General features: G+C 42.6%; 3 protein-coding genes across 3 annotated transcripts; 1 reads left to right on the forward strand and 2 right to left on the reverse strand.

Annotated features, from left to right (window-relative positions):
• Positions 1-989: 989 nt before the first annotated feature.
• T265_01739 (hypothetical protein) lies at positions 990-3,874 on the reverse strand (the record flags this gene model as incomplete). Its single annotated transcript, XM_009165829.1, has 2 exons — positions 990-1,146; positions 3,684-3,874. 2 exons carry the CDS (start codon positions 3,872-3,874, stop codon positions 990-992), a joined length of 348 nt encoding a protein of 115 aa, XP_009164093.1.
• On the forward strand, positions 1,572-10,432 carry T265_01738 (hypothetical protein; the record flags this gene model as incomplete). The annotated part of the gene is made up of 2 exons (XM_009165828.1): positions 1,572-1,603; positions 10,234-10,432. 2 exons carry the CDS (start codon positions 1,572-1,574, stop codon positions 10,430-10,432), a joined length of 231 nt encoding a protein of 76 aa, XP_009164092.1.
• On the reverse strand, positions 4,051-21,301 carry T265_01740 (hypothetical protein; the record flags this gene model as incomplete). Its single annotated transcript, XM_009165830.1, has 2 exons — positions 4,051-4,340; positions 21,247-21,301. 2 exons carry the CDS (start codon positions 21,299-21,301, stop codon positions 4,051-4,053), a joined length of 345 nt encoding a protein of 114 aa, XP_009164094.1.
• Between the last annotated feature and the right edge of the window lie 74 nt (positions 21,302-21,375).

Below are 21,375 nucleotides of genomic sequence, written 5' to 3' on the forward strand. Positions count from 1 at the left end.
TACTACAGAACAGTTAGTTTATCTTGCAGGAACTGTCGTCATGAAGGAGTTGCAATTTTTTTTTTGCAGGATAGGTATTTTGTTCAGAGCCACACCACTCTCGTTTGAACAGCCGTNTGTTCCTGTTCTGGCGTAATTATTCCGGTGAGTCCACACCAAAGGGAAGCACTGGACTCGAGTTTCGCTCTTATTAGAGCTCATCAGCAGTGCATATCCAATGGCCGCGCCGAGATTTGAACCCCGGACATCTGACAGTTACTGGATCGTCGTTCGATGAGTCGGGCACACCAATCACATCGCACAACTGTGAACACGTTTGCCCGTTCAGAGGTGCAAATTCAGATGCATCCAACGTGTGTTGGTGGAGTAGTGATTGCACGCTCGCGTCACATGTCAGATGTCCGGGGTTCAAATCCCGGCACGGTCATTGGATATGCTCTGCTGATGAGCTCTCATAAGAGCGAAACTCGAGTCCAGTGCTTCCCTTTGGTGTGGACTCACCGGAATAATTACCCCAGAACAGGAGGACGACCATTCAAACGAGAGTGTTGTGACTATGAACAAAATACCTATCCTGCAAAAAAATTGCAACTCCTTCTTTATCACGGCACTTCCTGCAACGACACTTCCTTTACAACGCGAAAAAATCACCAGAAGCTATTAAAGATTAGCTAGCTTGAATGCCTCTTCCTATTTGGTTACCCTCAAACTCTGTCGTGAATTACCCAGAAAAATTCTGCGTCTCAGGGCAGTGCGCCGGCCAAGTTAAGTCAAAAAGTGTACACCGCTATACTGTGATATTGTGACTACCAAGGGATTACGAAGCCTGGAACCACGAATGTGTGTGTGTGTGTGTGTGTGTGTGAATCCGGACACCGTTGGTGAAACCGAAAATTCAATGTGATCATAACTTAATTACAACGCCGACTGTTTTAACTTGGTCAGAGATTGTCAGGTCTCCGGGAACTGATAAAAATATCACTCAGAAATCATCGAGCCATGAGGAGTACCTCTTCGTGAGGTTCTGAAGGTTTGTTTCTTTGGAAAGACCCCGATCGACAAGTGGTCTTCTCCACCAAATTTGTTTCCGTTTGCGTCTTTCTCAGATGGGGGAAGCATGCTTCATAGTTCCTGATTATTTCGCATCTAACGTCGATAAAATTGAAAGGTAGGAATTGGGGTGTTTCAGACACTTATGAGGGGCTTTCTACATTGTAGTCAGTGGTGTGGTGATGACAGGCAAAAAACAGTTAGTAAATGCTTGAATTGGAGTGACAGCTGTTTTGAGATCGATACGGCCAGCAAATAACTCAAAGAATTGTTGAACTACTCGGTTAGATAAGCAACGAGCATCGAAAGTTCTACTGATTAATCTAAACTTATGCGCTACACCTCAACCAAACTTTCCGAGATCTTAGTTACTAAGCAACCCTCGTTGTCTCAGACAGGTTAACTATTTTGTAACCCCGACGAATTATATCCATAGGGAAGATAGTAACTGAATCGTAATTTCAGTGAAAAGTCGCATTTATGTCCGAAACCCAGTTTAGTATCCAAACCCATGACAATGAATGGTTGTTACTTCGCCTGATGTGACTATCAGGTTGGTCCCCACGTGTGGCATGTCAGTATCATGTCTGTCAAACTATTTGTCTCAGAACCAGGATCAGTGACTTTTGTGTGGTCGCATTATTCGCCTCATAATGATTTTACATTTGTCTTGAGGTAATTCTGAGCACAAAACCACACGTCAGACGTTTTTGTCGGTTGCGCTGGTGAATGAGCATTCAGTTCAGCTCCGGAATCCTTATTCCCGACAAAAAGTAACCTTACAACTGTAGTTTACTTGAGCTCAACAGATGTGTAATTTGCTGATTCTATGAACACAACTAAAAGGAGTATTTTGGGTAGTCAAAACAGATGGAAGTTGAAAACAAAGATCTTTCAGGCTCATCTTGAAAAGTTTTTGAAATAAGTCACCTCTGGTTTGGTAAGTCTTTTGGTTGAGATGTTACGGAGATTGGTTGAGAAGTCGCGAAATAAGCACACAATGATGGTCGCCATAAATCCGTGGTGGCTTCTCATCATCAGGTCAGATGAAACGTCGATTGACAGTATAAGGTCGAGACCAAGTAGTGGGAGGGGAGTTCGTACGGGAAGAGTCTACGGATAGATAATCAAGCCGTAGATGTGAATTGTCGTGAATTTTTTTGCTCTGAAATGACTCGACACTACCAGTCCCCAATGGCAGTATCCAAAATCAAGGCAGACGAGAAAGACATTTTGTTAGGTAGCTAGGAGAGTCCAAACTAACTGTTTTATAACATTTGCTATAGCACGATCCGAATTCATAAATTAACGTGGTTGTTACTTGTACAAACCGTCTAGATGTGGCCCAGCTTACCGCATTGGGAACATCAAATTTGGAGCTCCGAAACGTGTTTTGGCAGCAAGAATGTAGTTTACAGCTAGAAGTATACTTTTCAAGGACTTGATTGCTATTCCTGGCTGATGATTGTTCACATTCTTGTCTTACTACTGTGCTTATCACTATGTGTATTAAGAACCACTGAGTTTTCTCCACGAACTTCAGGTGCTTTGGATACAATAGTTGAAGGAATATCTGGAAATTTCTGACGATAAACGTCAGCCAATCAAATAACACCGACATTAAGCGGGAGGATTCCGCGTTTTGGAGATGGATGTCTAGTGCCAACAATGAGTCCATCTGACCATCGATCGCAGTTTGTTTCTGCGGTCGTAGAATTGATTCCCATACGTACCAGGGAGTGGAATTCAGCAATTTCAGCCACATTAAAAGCTGTTGTGAAATCAAATCAGTCAAATTAAAGTTTCGTGTGTTCCACAACGAACGGAAAATAAATGGCAAACTTCTTTTCCGATAGAACTAGGAAATGTAGCTTGCTTCTCATCAGAAAGATCCCTCTGCCTTATATATCTTATTTAAGTTTAGTTTAAGTTTATCGTGAACGTCTCCAACAAAGGAATCTAAGTCGAATACCTCAAGACTTCTCGCAACTCCCTCGAGATCGGATGTAATATTCAGGAGGAGTTGTAGACAATCCCATCTTTGCTTGCTTCTCATCAGAAAGATCCCTCTGCCTTATATATCTTATTTAAGTTTAGTTTAAGTTTATCGTGAACGTCTCCAACAAAGGAATCTAAGTCGAATACCTCAAGACTTCTCGCAACTCCCTCGAGATCGGATGTAATATTCAGGAGGAGTTGTAGACAAATATGTTCCATCTTTGTTGAATTAAGATTAAATGTCGTACAGGGTCTTGTGGGCCTGCTAGATCAAATCTAAATACTTCATACGAAGCACAAACGTTCAGTTATCCACAATCACTGCAGCACTTTGTAGTTTTTTTTAATGAATGATGTACATGAATGAGAACAACTCACTGTCGGAGATGTCTTCGCGACGAATGAGCAAACAGACAATAACGAGAATGAAAGACTAAAATCCTTTGAGTAAGGTTCCACAGATCGATTTTTAACGCAGTTCGCAGACTCGCCGTTTTCTTAAAAGAAGGCTGACAGAAGCTAAGATTGCCAGGTCACAATGGACTGCAATAAGTCGGACTGATTGGCTAACTTGGAAGTGGACTTAAGAGATCCTCTGTGTCTTCAGTTATCTGCAAAAGTACACATGAACGTACGTATCAAGAACGCACATGGCAATGACCGTGTCGTGCCCAAATGAGCCAAAACGATCAGAAAACAACCAGCGTAATTTTTTGAATAAGCCTGATGCGATCAACTTAGATGCCTCATCCAATTTGAGAACCCACGTCTTTTTCTCGTTCACATGTGCCTTTTCCAGTCTTTCTTCAGGTTGATTCGTCTCCATGATTCACTGAATTACTGGAGGATGTTCAAGTGCCCGAATTATGTCTTGTGGGCCTTGTTCGGGGCTCTCATTTTTGCCTGTCACTGAGTAGGAAAACGGATTAAAGCCTACACAAAACCTACGTTCTGGCAAGCAATGCTCAAGTTTGTGGATAGCACATCCATACCACAGTTCTGCTAGGTGTACCGGAGTGCGGGAGTGAACGGGCGCGGTAGCTCACTTCTTCGTTTCACGGATTTGGCTTTGTTGCACACGGATTCTGGTGAATCTAACGCATCTTGGACAGACTTTGTCCATCGCTGGTAAGAGTTGCGACTGAGCACTTCAGTTTCTTGAGAATTTAACGCATCTTGACCAGACTTGGTCCACCGTTGGTAAGAGTTGCGGCTGAGCACCTCAGTTTCTTTAGGGAAGAGAGTAATGACATCCATAGTACTGAGACCTTTTGTGCCAATTTGTACAGATACTAGAATGGATGGAAGCTGTCCATAGTGAGGGCATTGTGTGTGCAGAATGGTCAACCGGTCCAGTTAGAGCCCACGTCATGGGGCTCAGTTGTTTGCTTGATTGTACTGACCAAGTGATGTTGGCCATACAGGTGTGTTCAATTACATTCCTAGCATTTTCTGTTTCTGGTCCAAGTGACAGACGGCAATCCACCTTCATTTGTCGAGTTCGCTTGGAGTAACAAAACCACCGTCTGTTTCCACTCCCCAGCCTCATTACCTGGATTTATATCACAGTATGGTGCGTTCATATAGATTCACACAGAGCTCAGTATGATCTACCTTTGTTGTGTCTTGCCGTTTGCGAGATATCTGGCTTCGGAGCTCAATATCCAACACGACATTGACTTACATTTTCCAAGCGCTGGGTTCTTCTGCACGCGTTACCTCAAGACTCACAGACAAGGTTTTCATACCTTACAAAGTTGACTCGCTGACTGACAGGAATGGCAACTGTCAGGTGCCACTAATTTGGGTCATTGAATAAAGGGAATTTGATAGTCACAACGGTCCAACTCACGCTTTGTTCCGACGGAAATCGTGTAATTTGTGTTAACATGGAACATGAGGTTGATATGCCCTAAAAAGGGTGAAACTAGTTAGGGGGTGCCATAGAGATTTCACGAAACTTATGAGTAGTGTTCCCGTAAACGAGGGATTCAGCTGGAATTCAGATGAGTCCCCCCTTAAAACCAGGTTTTTCTGAAGACAAATGTTTTTTCAGATGTTAATTTACTTTGATCAAAGTTACTTCAGATGATCAGGGGTAACTCAACTTGAATCGGTTAGCTGACTTTGTTGACTACATACATTGGACATCCTTGTCAAGCAATTCGACTGCAATAAAACGTAGTTGAGGGGTACTAATGAAGGCATTAGATATCTCAACAAAATATACAATATTTTTGCTTTGAGTGTTTTTGATCCACTTCTAACTGAAAGGGAGCTTTTGATAGGACCATCGGTCTTCGTGTGGTGCGAGCTCCCAGACTCGAATCTAATCGGTTGATAAATAGGCACCGTTTCCCATCTAGTCCAACAACTTCCGTGGCCTTTCCTGTCTTTTTAAAATTACACAACACTAAGTAGGATTCGAACTTCCTATGAGGCCGAAGAATCATTTTCAGAAATAAATTTGCGTTATATTATAAACTGAAGTTAGCATTACTTTTTAAGAACAAATCCGAAGATGAAAAATCCCAACCATCTTTCATAATACACGAAATAAAGATATATTTTGGGTCTACACTGATGAATTGTATGACCGCGTTTTTCTGCGTCTTATTCAGAAGACAAGAAATTCAATCTTTGCCCGCCATTTTGAGGAAAATCGAATGGGTGCACCCCAAATGTAATCAATCATCTTTGCTTCACTGTGTGTCGCATCTTGATACGGCTGTCACTGCGCAGATATGCGGTTGTCTTTTGAGTCTTACAATCAATAATTTAACTGAATGCGAATGAGGGGAAAAATAATGTTCGGTTTCATTTTGTCATCCTTTGCAGTCGATATTCGCGCTTGATTTACCCAGCGATATTGTCGTTTGAATTACGCACAACCACCTTGTGGCTTCCTTTTGAAAAATCAATACCTGTGTTTCTTCCAGTCGTAAGTTTGCAAATGAATGAAGATAGGGGACAACTGCCTTTGTGGGGAAACGTGGATGACTGAGGTTGCATGTGTTTCAGTTGATTCTGTCAATCAGCGACTCAGAAATGCAACAGCGAGACAGTTTTTACAGTTTATAAGTGTAACGGGAACTCAGTTGCTTCCTTTTTGGTGACACTCCACCCTACTTGAATTGGCAACTTTGTTCTTGTTTCTGGATATGCTTGATAGTGGTTTTACAGCAGAAGTAGAAAATAAAATTTTAGATTAAATGCTGGATTTCATATACAATAAATTTAAAAAAATCCTTAATTGTTTGAGAAAGTTTGGCGATCTTCAGTCCAAACTTTGTCCTAAAATTGAAATCGATCTACACCGAAAGACCGATCAGTACTGCAGAGCTGTTTCATCTTTGTTGGGAATAACCACCCTCGCACAACTCGAGAAACTTCAAGGAGTCTCGAACCCGTGACCTCCCATTTAGTAGCCTGAACATTCAGCCGTTTGACCATGAGTAGCTGAACACCAGTGTGAACCGCATTCAGTCGGCATATTGCGTCCTTCGTACCCCGCTGATCAACTGCTCGCTGCAGAAAGGTTGTTTTTACCACCTGACCGGAAGGTCACGGGTTCAAAACCCCTCTGTGTTCACTGTTTTTAATAAGGATGAAACACCTATCGCTGGACGTTTGGCACAGATTGACTTCACTCACAGAACGAAATGCCGATAGAAATTCGGGGATTGTTGGACATGTTTACTTACTCTGCATGAAAAACATTGCAAGGACTGACGTTACAGCGATATGTGCAAATAGTACAGTCTTGTTCTCGCCTGAACTTGGTTTGAAGAATCCATTTCAGGACGCCAGAGAAACCAAGATGTTCATAACAAAAACATGGCGTCATGAGTTTTACGGCGTAGTCATCACCGAGAGGGCTGACTTAGTTTAACTAGACTTGTCGAAAGTGTTCCATTCAGGCACGTGAACATATGTGGAAGGATACACCGATATTATATCCGCTGTTGGTTGGGAAAAAACTAACTGAGAGGCTGACGTTCCAAATTATTATTTTATAAACGTAGCCGCGGTACTCATCAGTGCAATCCATTATTTGAAGCTATCCAATCGTGTTCGCTGACATACTAAACAAAGATTCCTTTTGCGTTCACAGTCACTTTGTGGAGGAAAAACATATTAGGATGGGGGAACAGATGAAAACAGATGGTTGTAAAAGTGAACTTGGGGAATCGCCGACAGGGCTACGAAAATAATTTCACTTGTCAGTCGCTAGCAAATACTATAGTTGTTCAACCGGAATCTTAATAACAAACTAAAAAGCAATACTATTCATTCCAAGTGAGCGTGTCACTCCTAACTCTTGAAGTAATCTTCAGTAATCTGAGCAAAGGTAAAGAAATCGACCAACGGTCAAAGATTGAAACGGCGCTGGACAAACTTCTGGCAGGTAGACCCAAAGATGTTTCAGAGAATATAAGACCGCTGGAATCCGGCTTCAGATGGGTCAAATTACTTATCGGGTTCGAACCCAACTCCGGTATCTCGACGGCTTCTGTTTGGACTTAGGCAACACTGCAGCTACCATGCCCCCGTCAGGTGGTGTGTCAAGTGGGCACAGAAAGTGCCATTGCTGAATGGTTAGTATTGCTGTTATTAGTATCATCATTATCTTTATTATTAAATGAAATCAGCTGAAAGGAGATGATCTTATCTCACCTCCGTGTTGCTCTGTTCATTGGCATCAGGAAGGTCAGATTCCTGGAAGCAACCTCAGAACGCCCGGAGCCTACTGCTCCACCGAAAACTCAACAGGAAAGCCGGCGAGCATCCAGGCCAGTCAATCATTCAATCAATTCAGCAAAATCTGATGAGTGTTCTTGCACGCTACAGAACCACGACCGAATGTGATCAGCGTTCAGGCTTTTCATAGATGCACGATCGATATTGATGGGTGTTCACTAGCGCCTATCAAACAGCCTGGATCAATGTCAGAAAGTCTCCTTTAAATAGCGTGGAGCCATTGTAATTTTTGCTCTCGCACTCGTCGGTTCGGAATATGCCGGTTGTGTTCCCTTCTGTGAGTCTTTTTTCTCCGGCATTAGGCACTGGAGCGGGTCAGTAGCAGATACCACAGATTGACGAATCAGCAGATATAACAATTGGCAATAGTTTCATCTTGTTATCCGGTGAACTGTTTAATGATCCAGTTTTCGTTTAAGTCACTTATCAGAGTAGCACCGCTGGACCATGTTGTCCTTTGTGATTAAGAATCCTGTCAAAACGATCGTTTGTTTGAAAAAACCACGTGAGTGCGCATGACAAAACATGGTATAGTTTGCTCTGCGTTCTGAACTACGAATACATGTCTTATAGGTCAGAAATGCTTCTTTTCTCGGAAGCGATTTCAATGGAGTTGGAGTCCAGGAATGGGTGAAATGGTCCAGGAAGTAAGGAATGCCTTGCCCTTGGTGTGACTCATCTACACTGTATGTTACTGACATCACGGTGCTGAGATTGAAAGAGTCATATGGGAAAGTCTATCCATTCGAGTTCATTGGCTATCCGATGCAAGTTTAGGTTCACATTAATTGTACACTGACTTCAAGTGGTCCATAAGCAAGAGAAATGGTAAGCAACCATTTTACTCCATTTTAGACCAATAACTGATACACCAGGTTGAATAGCAGGTTGCTGGCCACTCCCGCCGCCGGACTGGAATTCTCTGTAAATTGAGTGATCTGGAAATATCCTTGAGGTAGCAAGGAAGTATCTTTCTACATCGGACCTCAATCTGCAAGGCAGCACAAGAAGCGTCGAGAGCAGGAGGGAAGCATTATTGTAGCCACTGGATTCCCAGAGTGACCTCATCTGTCATCCGAAACTGTCCCTGTTTCTGCCACTGCTAGTTTGGAATCAGAGTTTAGCCAGCCTTTCCAAACGGACAACCAGTGAACCATTGACCAAGCTCTAGAGTGCGATACCTGTTCCTGTCATTCCACTTTAGTGAAAACAACTCCTCCAATAGGTGGTTGGTAGGATTTATGCATCAGAGACCATTTTAGCTGACTAAGAGCAAAGGATGACTGGTAACATTTCCAGGACCCCTGGCACATCCCGTATCGTTTGTAACTGGTTGTTCACAACGACGGAAAGCTGAACAATTTCTTGGATAATGTGGCCAACATTCAAAATGGTGTACAATGGGACGCTTTTCATAAGAGCATGCGTGATTACCAGAATCGCCCAGTCCCTCTTTCTAACTCTGTTGAGAAATTTTTCATAGATATGGCCAGATTCACTATTATTAGGGATCTAAAAGTCTTTGAATGCGTTTAATCGTGATCCGAATGTTGTACATCCTGATGAAGCAATCAACCAAGTTCAGCCATTCTCATTTGTCCAGTCTCTGTGCCCTTTTGGCTTCTATCGGCTGTCTCATTCCGGTGTTCAACGACAAATTTTCCCAATATTGGTAGAGTGGTGAGAGGCGGGTACATTTGTGCGTATTCCAACTTTCACATAATCCCTCAAGTATTACGGATCGCAGTGAAAACAGGGGATTCAACCGTACATACGTGACGAGACATATACCTTAAAGCGGGTCGTCATGGTTACTAGTGTTAAAAGTACTATATTACGTCCAACTTCACATCACTCTTGTTTGAACAGTCGTCCTCCTGTCCTGGCGCAATTATCCTCCACACTAAAGGAGGGGGAAACACTGAACTCGAGTTTCGCTCTCGTTAGAACTCATCAGCAGTGCATATCCAATGGCGGTGCTGCATCTGTGGCGCTACCTGACTTGGGAGACCTGATAAGCGGGCCAATCGATCATCACAACCAGAACAGATATTGGGGGTGTCCAATGTCCGCACAATGCTCTCAGCTGCAAGACCTTTACAAGTGGAGTGAAACCTTCTAAGCCCAAATCTTGCATTTTGTTGCGTATGTTCTCGACATAAAAACCGTCCTAATCTACATATTTTTTTAGCTCACCAGTTTCATTGTTCACTAAAGCAATCATGCCTCTGACTAAAAAGTTTTGTGTGATAATTTCCCAGCACCGCTGAGACCCCAGGATGGCTAAATCGGGATTAAAGTTTTGGAATCGTACTCTCAGCTCAATTGCCCGATTGCTTCAGTCCATCAGGGACACATCATAACCTTCAAAAATTCAGTTCCATTGTGCGAATACTGAGCCTCGTTATTGGGCCGTCGTATCAGTGATGATGTGTCGGTCATACCGATCACACGTTCGCCTCGCATGTCAGATGTCCGGGGTTCAAATTCCGGCACGGCCATTGGATATGCACTGCTGATGAGTCCTAACAAGAGCGAAACTCGAGTCCGGGACTATCCCCACCTTTGGTGTGGATTCACCAAAATAATTTTGCCAGAACAGGGAGACGATCGCTCAAACTAGAATGATGTGAATCTGAACAATACACCTCCCGCAAACCCCCACATACTATATTATTATCGAGGTTAAAGTTGTTCAGGTGAAGCGGTTGGTATATTTCTGCTACAGTCTTACAAAAAAAAATTGTAACATCTCGAGGTCTGCACATTATATCCTGTCCTACTTCGAATTATTCACATCATAACGAGAAGACAGATGGGGATATTTTACTGGTTGCTTTCAATCGTAACAGTCGCAAACTAAAATCAATCAAAACTTGCATTTTAATTTAACCCATACTGATGAACGAAACCAAAGGCAGGAAGTTTCTTCCAACCCAAAGTCAAGTTGATTTTACGTTTGCGCAGAAGCTGGGTTGCTGCTCATCAATCATCATTGACTCATCGGACGCTATCAGTTTCTAGTTAGTGTTGCAGCGCAAGAATCAAAAGTACTTTTTGGCCGACTGTTTAGCTAAGCCTGTCGATCGATGAGTCGGGTTTTTGGGCGTGTGTTTGTACTCCATTCAGTGAACTGTCTGAGATAGTGAGATGCATGTACCGAGGGGCATTCCGATCTGTATTACCAGCGGCATTTTCACAGCAGTTGCGAGGAAGCTGAAACAGAGTTACCAGACGAATACCCCGTTCGAGCGCTCAAACAAGCCATCGTGACCGATAACTAACAGCCAAACTCGTGTGAGCACGTTTAGCAGCTACGTCTTGGGATGACGACGGGTCGTGACGGTTTTTTGTATCGATCCATTGCATCAGTCGATTTGTGTTAGTTGAATTAAAAATGACCGTTTTCGTGTTACAACTGATGAAGTGAAAAAGTGTTAGCAAAACGTCTTCCTTACTACGTTAATTCGGTAGATTAAATAAACCATTTTCAACTGAAATTTCGTCCTCCAAGTGAAATCAATCTATGGTAAAAAGCCTACTAGCTATTTCTCGGCCCTTCATCATAGACTGGCATCACTTACAGGATAGAAACCCAACTGAAAACGACCTAATCTCCTCACACTACGATCACTCTATAGGCAAATCAGAGGAAGAGTAATGTCACATGCCACATCTGAGTAGTCCTCACTCATGGGGTTCGTCAATACGTGACCACGTGATGTGGTGAAGAATGAGTGGAGCCATATCACGTCCGCGTGTGAGTTAATCACACTGCTGATCAGCCACTGGTGGCGGGGGGATGTAGGCTTCAGTTTTACCACTAGAGTTTCGTGGGATGTGCACCGCTGATGATTCCCAATAAGGATGAAACAGCTGTACAGTGCTTCTTGGCTTTTCAGTGCAGACTGGCTTCATTTGCAAGACGAAAACTCAATTGGAACTGATCAAATCTACTCGCGTTACCAATAAATGTACTGTTAAGCTTACATTAACCACACCGGGCACTAATGAAAGTGCGATATTTAGTGCGCTGCACGTGTAGAATACTTTTTTCACCCAGAATTGGCTAGCTAATCTGTAAATATGAACCAGTGCTAGTGGTGCATTTGAGTCAGCTTCGATTCATGTGCCAATGCAAAAAAAAGCTTCACTCATAAATTAAGGTAAAACTGATGGAGGCATGGAAACCCAAGTCACGGATTCGGAATAAGCAGTGGTGAAATTAAGGAGGCACTTAAACCTGGATGCACTCCAGGTGGGTATGAGGCAATCATTTGGCCCCACAGAAAAACAGTGCTACTACAAGCCGTTTGTGTTTATCACAATGAATGCTTAATGGTGCGCAATTTATCGGTGCCCAAAAAACCTGATCAGGTGTAACCGACTTTTTTTAGGTAGTGGTGGGGTTTGTGGAATCCGCGCTCATATCGTTTTCGTTCGGTTAGCACTGCTGTAGTCCTGGGGTAACTATTCTAGCCAATCAACATCAGGAGGTAGTAAGCTCTGAACTGGCGTTTAGGTCCTACTAGAGGTCATTAGCAGTGCATCTTCTTGGTCCTGCCAGAGTTTAATCTCCGGATATGAGAAATGCGAGACAAATGTGTTGCCACTACTCTATGCTGGACATATCTGTATAATCGCATCTGAACAGGCGATGGCATTCACGCTTCGTCAAGGTGATTGGTTCGCTTTGCAGTTCTACCTCTCAGGCTGAATCCACTATTAGTCTTTGGTTCGTTCGCTGAAGTGAGTAATGTGGATGCAAACGTTTCATCACCAAACGGGGTGCTCTAATTTGTGCGCTGTTAGGACGCGTAGTGAAACTTAGCGATGCGTCGGTGCTCGTACATTGATCAGTGTCGCGCGTGTGTTAATATATGTGCTGTTAGCCGGGGCTGACCTTCGATCACGACTGGTTTTTCGGTCGGGTAGTTCCATTGGTTAGTCTGTTTTCCTGTGTCCTGATTGGTCGACGACCACGTGAACCCTGAGCTTGACCTTCGCTGTTTGTGCAGTTTGATCGGTGTTGGCGTGACCTCTGCCCCTGATCTCTCTGGATTCTAGTTTATGATCTCTGTTGATCTGACCCCAAGGACTACAATGCAATTTTTATGTTACAAGTATGTTAGGTTACTTGTTTGGCTGGGTCTTGAGGAGACACAATTGATCAAATATCGGCGATTGTAGCGATTCCATTCACAAAAAATTGATGAATCAGGCGCACGCAGACGTAGTTGTCCGCCCTTTATGGAAAATTGAAAGTCCTTGGCACAGATCTAAATTGTTTATCCTGGAGAGACCGTTCTGTTGAAAAAGAGTGACTAGGTCGTGGTTTGGTAAAACCGTTGGTAACGCCAACATAAGGTATTTCATAGTTTACTAGTGCAAAGTAATGTTATATACAGGTGCCTCTTGTCTAGGTATGAGCTTCTCATCTTGGGATTAATCAACTCCGTTAACTGGAAAAGCCAAGCTGTGTCGCTTAGCGACCGTGGGTTGTGCATTAAATGGTAATTTATGAGGCTCCAGCAGGCATCTTATCGATGTTGTCTGGTTTGTTTTTATACGCACTTTTAGTCTAACCTTGGAAATAAAATATCTTCGGCAACTTTCTAAGAAGTCTATCCACACGGCGCTTTAATTAAAGGATCTCAGCTTAAGTTCAGTAACCTTTCGCGGAATACTCAAACCAACATAGCACGCAATCAATTCCGCTGCTTTGGATTGCAATCGATCAATTAGTGATCTCTAATTTAATTAGATCCCTCGAATGCAATTTCCTGCAGTCAACTCATTCATTCTCAAGTTTGCCCGCAATACCGCGATCACCGTAGCCGACGCTTTATGTTTAAGAAGTTGTGTTTTGTACTATGTGTATGTCATAGGTGAGGATATGGCGGCCACTTGTTTTAACCGGTTAAATGAACGTAACTGCCAAAGCGCAGTATACAATATTAGATATTCATGGAGAAACCCAACCCATACGAAACGAAATCCCGGTGGCGTTCTGTTCTCCCCTGCGCCTCATGGACGCAGAAATATTGACGAAAAATGAAACAACTAGCCAAACTAAAGTCTGAATATAAATCAGACAGCCAGGGAATTGCACACAAGAATCGGTGAGCACAAGCGCTCCCTTAACAGACCACCGAGAAACGCAAAGGAATACCAGGCGTTAGTCAGTGATTCAGCAATTGCAGGGCATGCTCTAGACATTGGGCATAGGATAGATTTAGAAAATGTGGATATCCTGAGACGGGGTTTAAGATTCACACCATAGCGACTGGTTGCCGGGGCGGTGGAAATAGCCAAACATCCTAGTGTGAACAGAATAGCGGGGGTAGAACTTGCAAACGTGTGGAGTGCTGTCTTAGATCAGCCGAGATGACACGAGGCGGTGTGCAGTTATCAGCGAAATGGCCTGGGTCTAGAAGTACAAACTTCAAGTAGAGTTAGATCCGATTAACCACCCAACCCCAAACCGATTGTCCCAGCACCCTTGGACGAACACAGGTGAACAAAATATGTGAACGACCCCAAGAGGGGTCTGATCGATACAGACCAGCTGGTTAGTTAATTCTAACGGCCTAGTGCAATCTTTCAAGTGCCTAGTATATTTGCCCTCAGGATATTCGCAAAAGAGTGCTAAAAACCGTTAAAGCCATCGCATTTGTGATCGTTCCCTCTCTGCATAGATAGCCTCCTTGTGAGACAATGATGTGCAATGTTTGAAACTAATTTCCTTTTTTGCCAACGCATCCGCCCACCAACCGGTGACCGAAAACCACCGTTTTAGAGCCTCAGGTATTAGTGACAAGATGTTTAAAAACATTAAAACCTATTGTCTCCTTCGAAGGGATTTCTAGAGAGCCATTTGCGCCACGATAAGAGAAGTAGAACCACAAAGATGTGCCACAAATTTCGTGGAAATCATACTTTACCTCTTGAAGAGTTGAAACGCAACGGTATAAAACGAGTGTGTCTTCGCCGATCCAGCCAGCGTTCCGGATAGAGCATAAGGCAGGTGGATTTAATGGCATGGAGTTTAACTCGGTGAAGTTTGCTCGTGCTCATCCGAAGTTTTTCCATACAGAACGCCCCACCAAGCCATGTTTGGAATTTCAATTCATACGTAGTTGTTTAGTTGAGTGACATTTTGCCAGGAAATCCGAGTAGAGCTTACGTATTCAAGTAGTTTTCTGTTTTAATGATTGACGCGAACTTGAGTGAGCGTTCCACCTTCGAATTCCACATTGACTACTCAGTACAATAGGCAATTTCTATAATGAGTCCACATAGTATGTGGACCTCGTGTAATTCCTCCTCATCATTTGGTACTGGTTGACCAAAATTTGATGTATTTTTACGAAATTTTAGTCACGATAATGGCACGTGATTTTACTCATCTTCACATGTGCACTGCTTGTTGAACCAGATTTCCATAACCAAGTTATCGATCTATCGTCCACACGGATCTTAACGTTCGAAATACCAACTCTCCTTGAAGTTGGTTCGTAAGCCCTCACTATTTCCTCTGGTCAAAGAAACGTTACCTAAAATGTTAGTTTGTGTACTATTAGCGATTTTTTTCTTTTCTCAGTATCAGTATACCTAAATGTCGACCGGTTTGATAATTTTACTAGATTTTTCTCCGGTGATCGCTAACTTGTCCACCGACTTTGGGGAATGGTTCGCTAGAGCTTTGTCAGCATTTGAGGAAAAGGCAACAGCTTCGAGGTCTGGTGGTGCCTTCTCGATTGACACTTGCAAGCCTAATTCTAGGCTATCCGATCGACATGCACTAATATTATCATCGTATTTCACGTTTTTTTACTGTAAAGTATGCATCGAGGAACCTGCGCACAGTTTTTGGCCAAGCTGCTGTAGAGATCTTGTTTCCGTATTCCGATTCATTTCTCACTACTCGCAAACCAGTTTGAGTGTTTTTCAAAGATAATTTTGCCATATTACTAAAATTCCCATACATGAATGGTCGTTCTAGAATCATAGCTCGGAAATCGATAGGATCACAAAATCAACCGTCGACTATATGCAATCAGGGTCAATCTAGTTGAAATCCTACTTAAACCGTCGTCAGTTTAGTTTAATTAATTTTGGGCTTTCGTATAGCAGAATAAAATATGCTTCACTTAAAATGTCTTAATAATCGTTAAATGAGCTTACTAAAAATTTGGAAAAACCCCATTCTACCGTAACAAAACGTAATCCGGACCCTATAGTTTCAGCTCGAAGAGCCCTCCTAAGTTTGTTCCTATCTCGACTACCATAAAGCACTTGGCCTATGGTTGAGAAGTCTCCGAATTCCCTCAAGATGCCTCAATAAAATTCTTGAGGCGAAGTACCATGAATCCATATCTGACGTGATGTATATCTGAGGGTGTATTGAAGTTAATTTAGAATGTCGTGAGCTGGAGAAAGATGGTTCATAGTACTAAGATTAGACATTTTAACTTCACATCTTTTTATATCAAGATTTGTATTTAAACATCCTAACACTTATTCCCTGTTACCAAACGAAGGCTTTCGGAATTTCTTAGGAAACTTCCGAGAAGTCTGCGAACGAGAACAGTTGTGAGAGAAATCCATTCTGTCCCTTCATAAATACACCGAAAATATGTTTTGAAGGCTTATCTGAATCGTTTGAACTAATGTGACTGAGTAGAGAACACTGCTCGAATGCCGTAACAGCAGTTTCTAGATCGTGATCCAGCGAAATCAATGAAAAACCACATCACGTGGTCAGTTGTTAGCCGGCTCCTCGAGTGACGACTATTCACTTGGTGGAGGCTTTACCAAGCCGGTCAGTACGTGACCATTTGATGTGATTTCCGTGATTGAAGGATGAACGGTGCTGTATCCTGTCTGTGCACCAGTCAGTCACAATTGTGACCAACCGCTTTTGGTCTAGCCGTTAAGAATTCAAACTAATAAGTCTGAAGGTCAACGGTTGGAAACTCGGAGATCCGTGAATTGCGCACTGCTGACGATTCCAAATAAGAATCATACGGCTGAACAATGCTTCTTGGCTTTTCAGCATATACAGCTTCAATTATAGGATAAAAGCTGAGTTAAAAAAAATTAACAAACATCCTTCCTTTACTATAGGTAAAAAATCATCAATCGATTTTTGCGAGACCCCGAATTCAGCTGTTTCGGCTAACGAGCTATCTCTATCGTCAATCTGACAGTACTTGTTACATGTTGACCAAATCGATGGACTATACGAATATTCCTTCTGGGGGTGTGCACGGTATTTGTGAAAGTAGGGTAGAGTTAAGTGTTCTGGTTCCCGCACCAAGTTTCTCGACCAATATGCCCTTCAATGCGATGTCACCTGCTCATGAGAATGCATGTGTTGAGCAGCATATACGAGATCCTGGTGGAGTAAAATCAACTCAGGTATGGTCGTGTGGAGTTTCATTCAGCCAGAGAAATTTAGAGTGGCACTATCACCATCATCATCGTCATCATCATCATCATTGACATGATGACATCAGTGTTCAACACCTATGCTTCACTGCCGTATAGAGTGGTAACACATGTAGGTGGAATGATATCTGCCACTTTAAAATAAATAAAACACTGAATATATTCATCAACGTGTGTTTTACGGAAGACGGTTGAGTGGCTTGAACCCCACATGGAAGTCTTCACTTGGGATGCTGAATCCTGTCTTTTCAATCTGCTTACATTTTGTTCCAGAACTAAACACGGAAAGCACTGCTGATCTACTTAGCTTCTAAACAAAGTAGTATATCAACCAGAAAATGAGCCAGCTCAATATTGAAATAATTCCGGCTGGTATTCGATGCGAATCTTACCGGATACAGACTCCTTTTTATAGTTAGCGTGAGGAAGCAAACTGAACGTTCATTCAAAGCGTAATCAGTAGTTATCTTGAGGAACTATGCTTGAAAACGCCCGTGAAACCACATTCAACTGACTGTAAATACGACGTTTGTAAAGAATACCAGATTTTTCCATCTTTGGGTCTGTGTAGAATAAACTCATTCAGTGGATCTTTGACAGAGCGAAGTCGATGCAACCCAAACTAGCTGTATACAGTCCGAAAGATAGCTTCCATTTCGTTCATCAAACATGAAAAACTTAACAATGTGAGGGATTCATTTGAATTGTAGTCACGTTAAAAACGCTTTGATACACACTACTTATGATTTTGTTAGTTGCGTAGGTCATGGAGAATTCAACGACTTATGATTTTGTTAGTCAAAGTGAGTGAACTTCTGTACATATTTTGTTTAGCAATTCAATGCTGCATTAAGATACCCACTAAAATCCATAGAAGAGTGCGCAAAAGAGGCAAAGTAGCTTTCTCGTTGTATCTTACTATGAACACGATTAAATGCACTTTAAAAGTCTTACTCCAATAAACGAAAATGGACTATTTTAAAGGTCCTGTTCTGCGGACTTTACGATACAGCCAGACCGCACGACGTTATGCAGGAAGTTCATTAGATCAGGAGATGTACCCGCGAACGGTTGAGGTGACAGTCTATTTTTAACCGTTTCCAAAAATTCGGTGTCAGGAACGTGGTATGCAATCACTGATCGAAACCAGCAATAGACTAGCAATCGGTCAATATTGTCGCAATAGTCGTTGCTCAACACACCGCTTGTATTTCCAGGAGAACTCAGTAGCTCGACACAACTACATTGATTTGGATACACTGGGAAAACCACAAACCAATAAAAAACATGAGTAGGAGGTAATGTTTTTTAGGAAACCATCATATTCAAAACTGATTTTTGAACGTCGTAGTTGCAACGCATTTCTGATAGTAGACAAAACGTAGTATTGCTGAGATATATGCGGATCCAGTATGATGTGTCATCGTAAGATCAGAGTGTCAGAATCTTTCAAAGCCCATGCTCTTGTCCAATAAAGAAATCTTGTGGTTACTCACTGTGAATCACACCGCCACTGACAATGGATAAGCTTAATATACTAATCGTGAAGTTCCTGAAAATCTTTACCATCGCAAGAAGGGCTTCGTCCTTCTTAGACATGGACCCCAAACTTTCCTTAACGTTTTGTTCCACTTGAATCCAAATTGCACAAAATTCGACTTATAAGCCCATCTGCTTCCCACGTCAAGTCAAGTCAAGTCAATATTCGTTCAACTGTGACACCTTTTCGGTGCCAAGCTGCCACACCCTACGAATGAAGCACGAGTTTCGTGATTCGGCCGGGGTGCCCAAGCCTAGAAAGAAGTCGGGATGCAGAGATAGGGTACGAACCACGGACCTTCCGGCCAGTAAATTTGCGCTCGAACCACTGAGCCATCTCGATGCACTTACCAGCTTAATTTTGACAGAAGATTTACCTGAAACCCAGCTAAACCTCTCTCAATTTGGGTTCAAGTAGAGCCTAAAATTGACGGGAACTTGCTGAGTGTGCCTACCTGATGAGCTCCAAGAAGACGAAACCGATTGTGAATAGTCGGAGAAGTAACCTCTTGAGTAGTGTTCTGCCATACAAACAAGATCTAATGGAAATTCTGTTGTCCATACGCAGTTGGAAACAAGCCTTCACGTTCCATACATCCGTGCATTTTTTTACAAATAAAGAAATCTTATCCAAAATCTGATTACACAGGGAAACTCAGAAGCCAGTCATCCCTAGAATTTACTCTGTACGGATAAAGCAAGTACGTATTCAGGCCCACGATGATTTGCTAAAAACTGCCCAGTATCTGAAAATCAGACTAAAATGATCACCTCTAGTGAGCACCCTGTGTGGCTTCTACTGTGTACCATGCATCAATTTCTTCCAGACGCCCACTGGGTTTGATTGACCTATCGGATTAAGAGATAAACTAGGGTGGTGAATTGCCACACCAACGCAGATTCATTTATCACTTGTCTATGTGTATATAGGACAGGTATTCTTTCATCTATCTCCTCTTCGAGATTGAAATTATTAGTACGTGTTATTAGCCCGATCACACTGGCTTGAACGTGCGGTGGATAGTTGAAATGACGCCCAAGAAAATAAAAGTACAGTCATTTTTCAATCGCCGCAACCAAGATAAAGGTATCTGAACTATGGAAAGACCTAGAATTCTTCGGGAGAGATGCAGAGGTGGAACGAGAATGGCCTCGTTGGTTTGGTAGTAGTCGACAAGACGATCGGCTGCAGTTATCAATCAGTACTCGAGGAATCAAAGCGAAGCAAAGCAATCATCATAAATGCACCCACATTTCTTATCCGACACTATAAAGGACATCTAGATCACCGAAAGCTTTCTGGGAAGAAATTCCGTCATTCTCGAAACGACAAAAAGCAGAAGGCCGCTAAACACATGGTGCACATCTCGTAGTCAGTGTACTCTCCGTATGTCGGTCACTTCGTCAAACAAGGTGACAGAACATCGGTTCATCGCTACGGTTACAAAAACAAAACACAATCTTTTCATAAAAGAAACTAATTACAAGGCCGCTGAAAACTCCCTGATCAAATGTGATGTGAGCAGATTTGGCAATTTTTATCAAAGATTTTGTCTTTTAGTTGAAGTCACTCTTCGCCAAACGATTAAGTGTTTTCGAGAAATACACTCATTTGCAAATCAATTTGGTTCTCATGAGAGACTCAACTGAATCTCTCGTTTATGGTATCCTACAACTGAATTTGCCGCACACAGGCCGCCTCATTTTACAGTTGGCACGATATTCGAGATATCCCAATAGGTTTCCATGAAGGAAACTACTCACAAGTTTGCTGAAAACTCTTCGACAGTCCATGACCGGTTTCGCCCTTCTTGGGATTCATCAGGTAGGCGCACTCCCTGAGTTTCCATTACCCAGACGTTACTTACTAGAAGACGAAACATCATAGACGAGAGATTCAGCTGGTTCCAGGTGTTGTCTCTCGAAAACACCAAATTGATTTGCAAATGAGTGTATTTCTCGAAAACACTTAATCGTTTGGCGAAGAGTGACTTCAACTAAAAGACAAAATCTTTGATAAAAATTGCCAAATCTGCTCACATCACATTTGATCAAAATTCTCCAGGACATTTCAAGCATCGGCCATGATGCTAGGTTCGAGGCTTTCGGCAAACCAGTCATATCCCTGAAGCGTTGTAAAGTTCACCCGTTCAGAGGTGATAATCCGTGTACTTCCAGTCTGTGCCAGTGGAGAAACGGCAACATCCACACCTCACATTTCAGGTGTTCGGAGTTCAAAATTTTGGCAAGGCACTACTGATGAAGCCTACTAAGTGCCGAATTCGAATCCAGTGCTTCTGTCCTTCGGAATGAACTCCCCATAATAACCATGTAGGAGAAGAATTGTTCAATACAGGGGGGCATGAGCACAACCCAATCAGAATCCACCTACACGTACAACTTTTTCATAAAACCGATTGGTCTGATAGCGCCATTCTCACCTACCGTCAGTTTTTTTTGGTGAAACGGATGCTGAGGTTCTAACGAGGTTTAACAGCATGAAATAGATCCTTCCACTAAAATATCATGTTAAGTACTTTTATCTTCCCTTGCTTATGAAAGAAATTCGGAAAT

The sequence above is a fragment of the Opisthorchis viverrini genome (assembly GCF_000715545.1).
Source record: "Opisthorchis viverrini unplaced genomic scaffold opera_v5_19, whole genome shotgun sequence".
NCBI classification, from domain to species: Eukaryota; Metazoa; Platyhelminthes; class Trematoda; order Opisthorchiida; family Opisthorchiidae; genus Opisthorchis; species Opisthorchis viverrini.